The sequence below is a fragment of the Triticum aestivum genome, chromosome 2D (genome assembly GCF_018294505.1).
Source record: "Triticum aestivum cultivar Chinese Spring chromosome 2D, IWGSC CS RefSeq v2.1, whole genome shotgun sequence".
NCBI lineage: Eukaryota > Viridiplantae > Streptophyta > Magnoliopsida > Poales > Poaceae > Triticum > Triticum aestivum.
In genome coordinates, this window is record NC_057799.1 from 59,115,090 (window position 1) to 59,124,350 (window position 9,261).

Genomic DNA, 9,261 nt, shown 5'->3' on the forward strand with positions numbered 1-9,261 from the left:
GCACGCACAGTGCGTTCGTGAAAGCAGGCGCCGCCGACGAGGCCGGCTAGAATTAAACGTGCGTGCGGTGCTTACTCGGGCCACGCCACCTGAAGTGAAGGCGACGTCACACGCAGGATCGGGGCGGGCGGGCGGCGCCGGAGCCGGAGGCATTGAAGGCCGGCCGGCGGGTGGGCGGGCGGGCGGGTCGGCGTCTGGACTGGTTGGGATTCTAAAATTCCTCGCTCGCATTGAATTCGGTGCAGCGCAGAGGCAGAGGCACAGACACGCATGCAGTTCATCGTCTCCTTTTTGTTTTCTTCCGGGAGAACAATCCGCCATAAACTAAACCGAGCCCTGTGCCCCGTCAGGCATGCGCAAAAGCAGGAGCTCTCGCCTCCTCTCATTTCTACTCCGCCCCGGCAACGTCGGCAATAGAAAATGAACAAGTGAAGGCCTGGCCTGGCTGTGATACAAGCCTGATTGGCATGTGCGCCCATGACTGCGAGCGGCCGCAGCCGAGCCGACGTCGTGGAGGGGAGCAACAGCCAGCACAACTGCCGGCCGGCCAGCCAGCGGGGCGGAAACCATAGGAAAAGCGTGCCATGTCGTGCATGCACGCACGCACGCACGCACAGGAACAAAAAGCCACGCTCGCAGTTGGCTTTACCGTCCCCAACCCCTCCCCCTAAAAAATCCCGGTCGTTGCTTTCAGCTGGCTTTATTTCACGGAAGAAAAAGGAATTCCTCCTCAATCCCCTTTTCGTACTACTAGTTTGGATTTGGAGTAGTGCTAGTAGTGTGGGAGTGCTAGTTTACTGCTCGCAGGCAGCTGCGGCATCCGGCATCCCCCATCTCGTCCTTGTCCTTCCCTCCCTCACTTGGCTTGCCCGCATCCGCATCCGCGTGCACCAGTCGCCACCGATCGTGCGTCGGTTGCTCTCTCCACATCCAGCGGAAAACTACGCCTCCCCCACCGCGCGCAGCCCCCTCCCTCCCTCCCTCGTATCTCCGTATCTCCGGGTCGGGGGTGGGTGATGCGGTGAGGCGAGGTGTACTCTGCTTTCCCTTTTCGGCGGGGGCAGCAGCAGCAGCGGCAGCTTGATCGGAGAGGGAGGGCGGCGGAGTCGTGCGCGCGCGACGGAGCGGAGCGGGCGGCCATGGCCGCGGCGGCGGCGAGGTGCATGAACGCGGCGTGCGGCGCGCCGGCCCCGACGGCGGCGGGGGTGGGCGAGTGGCGGAAGGGCTGGCCGCTGCGATCCGGCGGCTTCGCCGTGCTCTGCGACAAGTGCGGGTACGCCCTCCCCTCCCCTTCCTGCTACCACCTCCTCCCTTCCTCCCTCGGCGCCTGCTGTGCGTGCTCTGTTCCGAATGGACTGGCTGGCTGGACGAATCGATTCGTCCCGATGCTCTGCCTTTGGCCTTTGCCCCCCGCGCCTTTTCCTCTCGGGGAGAAGGTGTTTTGTTCCTAGTTGCGGTTGGGCAATCTGAGGATTTCCTTTTTGTCTTGCGCGTGCAGCAGCAGTTTTTCAGAAAAGTGGGGTTGACTCGGCTGTAGCCTGCGTGGATACCTACCAGCGACATAGAACAGATAGTTAGCAGCAGTTGGTTGTGTGGAGCTCATGTCCAATTCAGATTTTCTGTAATCGTTCAGTTACTCAGGGCCGACACAAAATTGCTTGCAGCAGCTTAATTGTGGAAATCGATCCTCTATGCTTATGAGTTGTGACCGAATCGGTAAAAGTCACCTCTGTGTCTTGTATGGTTGACTCAGAGCTGGTGCTTGCTTGAGGAAACATTGCCTGCTTATTGGTGAAAGTCACCTCTGCGCCCTGTATGGTTGACTCAGACTTGCTCCTTGCTTGGCAGTAACTATTAGGTGCTGTGACACTGGAAGTTCTCTTGCCGTTGGTTTTCGATGACATGTTTAATCTAGTATTTGAAGATTGTTTTTACAGTTTAATCTAGTATTTGAAGATTGTTTTTCCTGCAACATAGGAAATTACTGTTACCCTGTTACTACCATTTTACAGTTTAATTTTCTGGCCCTGTCGATTCTTACCATATCATTTCCGCTGCTCTCAGGTTGGCGTTCGAGCAGCTTGTCTTCTGCGATATATTCCACCAAAAGGAGTCTGGTTGGAGGGACTGTTCGTTTTGTGGGAAGGTGAGTGAGACTGTGACACATGTTGTGAGTTATATGCAACCAAGCTGTTTCAGAACAATAATTCCAAGGGGCTCCGCCGTTTCAGCGTCTCCATTGCGGCTGTGTTGCTTCGAAGAATTCCTTTGATCTGCTTGACAGCGGAGGAGTTCAATGCGTGAATTGCATGAAGAATCCAGGACCTCAACCTGTAAGTTTCTTTGTCGCGTCATCTTCCATTTCTTTTCTTTCCAAATCTGATTGTTCCTTCTGCAGGTTCCATGTCAAGTGGCTCCAAAGCTTTTTTTACCTCCTCAAAATAACCAGAGACTCTTTGGTAAAAGCGATGAATTTTTGCCAGGTAGACCGTTGGAGTCGCCGTCCCTTATGCTCGATTCCAGAAATGATGATATTGCTATTATAGCTAAGAGCAATCATCCATTCATGGTAAAAAACTTGGAAATTGGGCAAAGCAGTAACATTTTGAGGCAAAAGGAAATTGAAAATGGCGCAAGGCAGATTAAGTGGGAGCAACCAACACTCAGTATTGGGGACATGGGAAGGATGCCTTTCTTAATTAGGCCTCAGAGTGCATTAGAGTCTCCCCAATCCCAGTGTACACGAAGAGATGATAATAGAGACCCGACAGCCGATAGCACAACAAGTGAATCAATTTCAGAGGCAGGCCTCAGTATGAGCTTGGGCATTGCTAATAATGGAAACAAGATGGAGGCTACTTCAACTATGGAAAGACCCATGGTGTCACCAACAACACCGTTTTCTGAAGGAAGAGAACTTGCCACTACATTATCTCCATTTCAGCATGCGCAGAGGGCTCGGCATTTTCTCACCAGACCACCAAGGGTTGCCGAAGGTGCTGCTTTCGACCCAATGAGAGATGGTTTTCCACATCTTCGTGTTGCCAGACCACCTGCTGAAGGAAGGGGTCGCAATCAATTACTTCCACGGTATTGGCCAAGAATAACAGATCAAGAGCTGCAGCAAATTTCTGGAGAGTATCCTTTAATATTGTTTTTTCAACTCCTTGGCAACATTGATGCTTTAATTATTTACGTGCAAATTACATGATGCATAGTTGATCAAGTAGGATAGGGAGCGTCTTGAATATCCTCTGTATTTATTTTTGTTGTGGATATTGTGTTGTGTTCCTTGACTGTATTTTGCTGCAAGTTCGAATTCAACCATCGTTCCACTGTTTGAGAAGGTTCTAAGTGCTAGTGATGCAGGCCGCATAGGACGACTTGTTCTTCCAAAAGCCTGTGCCGAGGTGATATGTCTCTTCTGTATAGCAACTCTTCTGCTTTATCTTCATAATTTAGTATGCTCTTGCCACACATTTCGATTTCACCTTGCCATATAATCTGCATGAATAAAAACCTTTATGCAAGGAGCACCATGAGCTCCCGGATGTTAGGATTTGGGGAAGCACAGTTGCCCATGTTCAAGAGAACCTATTTTAACGCATTATATTTATATGTAACACAGACAATAAGTCAATCTAATTAGCATTTAGTCCCTTGCTGTTCTGCCTATATGCATTCTCATTGTGAAACATCATTATATGCCTATTTAGAATGGAAACATCATTATATTGGTGATACTCCTGTCTAAGTGATCAAGTTAAACCTGTTTCATGGTTAGAAAGTGCCATTCACATAGCTGCTGTGATGTCGGGCAGCAAACTGCTTGATAATATCCCCATAACATATATAAGTTTTTCTCCCCTATAATCCTGAGTTGTTGAGGTACTCTATGTAGGCCTATTTCCCACCAATCTCTCAGCCAGAAGGTCGTCCCTTGACAATTCAAGATGCAAAAGGCAAAGAGTGGCATTTTCAGTTCAGATTCTGGCCAAATAACAACAGCAGAATGTATGTCTTGGAGGGTGTTACGCCATGCATACAGTCCTTACAATTACAAGCTGGTGATACAGGTGATTTGCAACTTATTTCTTATATATGATTTTTTGAGGAATCTTATTATCATATTATATATATGATAATAAGCATCGCTTGCTCTATTGCATCATGCACATGTTCATGGTTTATGCTCGGATTTCATTGATTCAAAGGAATTCCATAGGAATTTTGCAAGATTCTATTCCTTGGTAATTTTTCAGCTTGTTTGATTTGTAGAACTGAAAACCATGGAACCATAGCAATTTTTCCTATGTAATAATTCACATGCAATTCCGAAGGAAATTTCCCTTCCTTTGTGTCTATGACAATAGCAAACACCCAACCCTTAAAAATATTTCCCTTCCTTTGTGTCTACGACTCAGCGTATCATGACACCAATCCCTAACTTTTCATATTCCTGTATTTATATAATCCTGTGAATGAAAAAGGTCCTATGTAAATCTTATTATATCTAACATTTGTGCTTACTTTGTCAATTTTATTGGGAAAGCAACCGAAGTATAAAATTGTACGTCAATAAGGAAACAAATTATGAATCTCCTTAAGCAGTTACAACTTTCTAAATTAGATGCATTGCCAGTTATCACGGAATGGATAAGTGCAAGTGAGATATATGACATGTGTTCATCGTATTTTTGTTGTATCCATATCACTGTATTTCTGTTTTAAATTGTCATGTCCAGCAACAGCTCTTACATGATTCAGTAACCTTTGTCATCTTTACATGGTTTCCATGCTATATAAAGTGAATATGCTGCATAGTTTATCGGCTTATACCATGTTCTTTGTACTGCCTCCGTTTTTATTTACTCCAATATTAGCTTTATCTAAAGTCAAACTTTATGAGCTTTCAACAAGTTTGTAGGAAAATATATTAACATATACACCACCAAATCAATACCATTAGATTCATCATTGAATAAATTTTCACATCATATAGATTTGTTATTGTAAATTGTTCATATATTTTTCTACCAACTTGGTCAAACTTCATAAAGTTTGACTTCAGTCAAAGCTAATATGCGGGGTCAATAAAAACGGAGGGAGTATGTGATTTTACTGGGAATTTTTTTATATGTACTGGTGTATGTGATTTAACTGGGAAGATTTTTATATGTACTGGTGTTTTTCATTGTCTACAGTGACCTTCAGTCGGATAGAACCTGGAGGGAAACTTGTTATGGGCTTCCGAAAGGCCACAAACACTGTCAGTTTGCCAGTAAGTTTGAATTTCAAAGCAATTCTGTTCCCTATTCTGTGCCTTCAGCTTAACTTCAATGTATTTATGTTACTTCTACACAGGACTCACAGATTTCAGCCATTGCAACTGGTTCCCTTCTCGGTGATTCATTCTTTTCTAACACAAATGAGAATCTATCCATAGTAAGTGGTTACTCAGGATTTCTTCAGTCAATGAAGGGAGCTGCAGATCTCCAGCCAAGCTCTCTATTTGATCATCATGCCAACTCAGCTGATGGGGATGTTAGTTGGCTTAAGGCAGATAGATTTGGTGGCAGGCCAGATGAGGGGTCTTTTCAGTTTTTACACAAAAGAAGCCGCAATATTGGTTCCAAAAGCAGGAGGCTTTTGATGGATAACGAGGAGGCCCTGGAACTGAAGCTTTCCTGGGAAGAGGCACAGGAGTTGTTGCGTCCTGCTCCATCTGCAAAACCAACAATTGTGATGATTGAGGACTATGAATTTGAAGAATATGATGTAAGCTGGCTTCGTTCTTCACGTTCCAGCACTTCAAGGCACCCTTCATTGGAAGCCTAAAAAGACAACTCTTCATTCTCAGCAATGGACTTCGATAACTGAACCTATTCTAACTTTACCACGTACATGCAGGAACCTCCTGTCTTTGCAAAGAGATCAATTTTCACCAGTCGTTCTACAGGGTAAGAAACTCAATGAACAACAAAATACCATGGTAGTCTAGTTTTCAACATGTCAGGAAATCATATGGAAGTTTATGTTCTTAGCTTCAGTTGTACCAAGTTGTGCAAATACCTGATTGTGTATATTTAGGGAACAAGACCAATGGATTCAGTGTGATGATTGCTCAAAATGGCGTCGTGTGCCTCTTAATGTCATTATTGCCTCCAAGTGGAGATGTGCTGACAACACATGGGATCCAAAAAGGTAATACTATTTCACGTTTGTGACGGAACCTATTTTTATTCCGCTAAAAGCTGTCAATTATGATGATCAGTAGGGTGTGTGATGATGGACTGCATACTGAAAAGCTTAAGCTTTTGACTGATTCTGGTTTTGTCTAAACTGGCCCACAGCCATACCTGAGCAAAAGTTTCTTTTAATTAAACAACCTCTGTTTTCTCCTCTGACTGACCACCTTTTTACTTGTGCTAAAAAAACCTTTTTACTTTATTGCATATGATATCTTGATTAGGTCTATGAAAAACTTAGTAGCATCGCGTATCTAATACTGTCTACTCATGAGCTGTCTAATAGTCTAGAACTCTAAATACAATCAGAATATTCTGTGATGTTATTCAGAATATTGTTTGCTATTACTTCTCCAGCCTTGAAACAATTCTCTATTGTTATCCCTGCGTTCATCACGATTTTCTTCAATGTGAAATAATTCTAGTTATAATTACATTGCTTTTACAGACACACCAGTGCAATAATGTCGTAGCCTCTCTTTGTTAGTGTTTCATATTATTTTCATCGTATTTCATGGTGCTTTCACATTCTGCTTAGCTGCTTGTGCTTAAATCAGTTGCTACCATGTGCAGCTGTTCCTGCTCTGCACCTGAAGAATTAGCCCACAAGGAGTTACAAAGTATTCTCCAGCAGTACGAAGGTATGCATTATTTGCTGGCCCCGATAACAAGAGTACAAGATATCCATGATAAAGAAAGGACATTTGGGCAGGTTCACCTTGGGAAAAGTAGAAATGAAAATAAAAATGGAAAGAGGAAACTTTTACACAAGACATCACCATTAAACAGAACCTAAAAGGCTAACTATCACTGCAGAGATCAGGAGGCGGAAGAGCAACTATTTCTTGAAGCAGAGCATCCCCGAAATGGATGCGTCGAGCCTTGACGCCTTGGCCACTGCCGCAGTCTTTGGGGAGGTCGGGAACCAAGGCGCTGCTTCGGTTGCAACGACCACCAAGCACCCCCGGCACCGGCCCGGCTGCACTTGCATAGTGTGCATCCAGCCGCCCAGCGGCAAGGGGCCGAAGCACAACCCGGCGTGCACTTGCAACGTGTGCATGACCGTCAGGCGCCGTTTCAAGACGCTCATGATGAGGAAGAAGCAACGGCAGTCGGAGCGAGAGGAGGCCGAGGCGAGCAAGAGGATCGCTTGGGTGGGCAGGGACGAGCCCGAGGGAAGCAACCTGTCGCGGTCCCCCCGGACGGTGGACACCACGCGGGACTGCGACGTGATCATGTTCGACAAGGCCGACGCGAACAAGGGCCACATAGACCTCAACTTCCACCCCGCCAGCCGCGAGGAGGAGCAGCAGCACGGCGGCCAGCCCCGGGTGAGCATGGTCAGCCTACTTGAGGTCGCGAACCGCCCCCTGGAGAGCTACATGAAGCAGAACGGCCTCGTGAGCCTGGCGGCGGAGCAGGGGAGCAGCTCCGGCACGGCCACGGTCCCGTCTCAGCCCGCTCCGATGGAGAGCGAAGAGCGGCCCTCCGACGAGGGGCGTGCCGTGGCGGTGGAGCAGGAGCGAGAGCCCGTGGACAACATGGCCGTGGACGAGGCAGCCGGTGAGAACCAGGGCCATGCTGCCAGTGCCAGTGACATCGCTGCTGCCTGACCTGAGCTTGTTGACCATGCGCCTGTGTTAGTGGGTGGGTGTTTGTAATTTGTTTGTGTGTGTGTATGATCGGCTTACCCCCTTTTTTCCCCAAGGAACAGCTAGTGCGTTTTGATGTGAAGATCAAAATGATAGGGTTTCCTCGTGTTGGTGTAACATACGTGTACAGGGCTGTGCAACCTCGTTTGTACTAAAGTTGTAAGCTCGGTTGGTATGAAAGGCAGCTTGGTGGCTGGCTGGTTGGTGTTGTTCCCCACGCCTAAGAGCAACTCCAACGGGCTGCTGACCCAAACGGACACCGATTTTGTTTCCTTTTTGTCTGTTTGGGTCGCCCCTTTGTCTGTTTGTGTCTGTTTTTTCGATTGGCGTCGGCCGGTGCGTCCAATGGGGCCAAACGCATTTTTGACATGTCCGCGTCGTCATTCAGCCGAACACGTGCCGCCGCCCCGACCTCCCGTGCGCGCTCGCCCCGCGGCTCTTCCCGTGCTGCAGCTTGCTGCGCCCGCGCTTGCCCCACGGCTCTCCCCGTGCCGCAGCTCGCCGCGTCCCGCGGCTCTCCCTGTGCCGCTGCCTGCCCCATGGCTCGCCGTGCCCACAGCTCGCCGGCCCGCCGCTCTCCCCATGCTGCAGCTCGCCGCGCCCGCTCCCGCTCCCGCAGCTCACCACGCCTGCCCCGTGGCTCTCCCCCTACCGCCGCTCGCCGCGCCGGTGCCACCACGAGCTCGCCCCCCCAAGAGCAGCTCGCTGGGGCTGCAGTAGCTCTCGCCCTGGCCGCGCCCCGCACGCCCCTCGCGCTGCGGGTCCGCAGCAGCTCGTGCCCCGCCCGTCCCTCGCAGCAGCTCGCCGGGGCTGCAGCAGCTCACGCACCTCAGATCAAGGACCTATAATAAGTATGGAGGTTATTTTCTCTAGTGTATTTGTGATGTTTCCTAATTCCAATTGAACATCCGCAGGGCAGCGACTTCATTAATGGGCATCATAGAGACGCTTGTGGTGAAAATTTTAAATCCTCAATCCTTTCTGGTCCTGGACTCAGAGTGATGAAGCCTCACCTTAGAAAGTCGGCACAAATTGATAGTGTTACTGGTGTGAATTGGAAGCCCAAATTTGACAGCAAGTTTCAATCTGATGTGATTCTAAATATTACTAGTACTTATGTCAATGCATGGCATAACAATGACACATCCAATAATTCAATTAAACTAACACGTCCAATAATTCAATTAAATATCATCGTGAGCCTGTTGGCTTACATGGTTGAACTGCATGGCTTTTTTCAATGGGACTAAATACACTATGAGTTAACCCTAATGGGACATTTTTCAGGTCCAGTAGAGATGACCGTTCTCACTTTTTTGCCTCGAAGTACATTTCAACCTAACAATATATTGAAAAATGAA

At 47.8% G+C, this 9,261-nt stretch overlaps 1 protein-coding gene across 2 annotated transcripts; it reads left to right on the forward strand.

Moving 5' to 3' along the window:
- Positions 1 to 776: 776 nt before the first annotated feature.
- LOC123051553 (B3 domain-containing protein Os07g0679700) lies at positions 777 to 8,117 on the forward strand. Of its 2 annotated transcripts, XM_044474457.1 has the most exons (13): positions 777 to 1,273; positions 2,065 to 2,146; positions 2,232 to 2,333; positions 2,399 to 3,138; positions 3,314 to 3,410; positions 3,902 to 4,076; positions 5,205 to 5,281; positions 5,365 to 5,445; positions 5,560 to 5,778; positions 5,911 to 5,960; positions 6,091 to 6,204; positions 6,822 to 6,889; positions 7,065 to 8,117. In XM_044474457.1, the coding sequence occupies exons 1-13, from the start codon at positions 1,140 to 1,142 to the stop codon at positions 7,859 to 7,861; spliced, it is 2,736 nt and encodes a 911-aa protein (XP_044330392.1). In that variant the 5' UTR covers positions 777 to 1,139; the 3' UTR covers positions 7,862 to 8,117. The 2 variants fall into 2 exon arrangements, with proteins under 2 accessions (XP_044330392.1, XP_044330390.1); XM_044474455.1 differs by having other exon boundaries at positions 782 to 1,273; positions 5,365 to 5,778.
- Positions 8,118 to 9,261: the final 1,144 nt, after the last annotated feature.

Coding starts and splice junctions, on each gene's coding strand:
- LOC123051553 (XM_044474455.1), top strand. CDS start 1,140: ATGGCCGCGGCGGCGGCGAGGTGCATGAACGCGGCGTGCGGCGCGCCG. Junction 2,334..2,398: donor AGAATCCAGGACCTCAACCT/GTAAGTTTCTTT, acceptor TTCCTTCTGCAG/GTTCCATGTCAAGTGGCTCC. Junction 3,411..3,901: donor TTCCAAAAGCCTGTGCCGAG/GTGATATGTCTC, acceptor TACTCTATGTAG/GCCTATTTCCCACCAATCTC.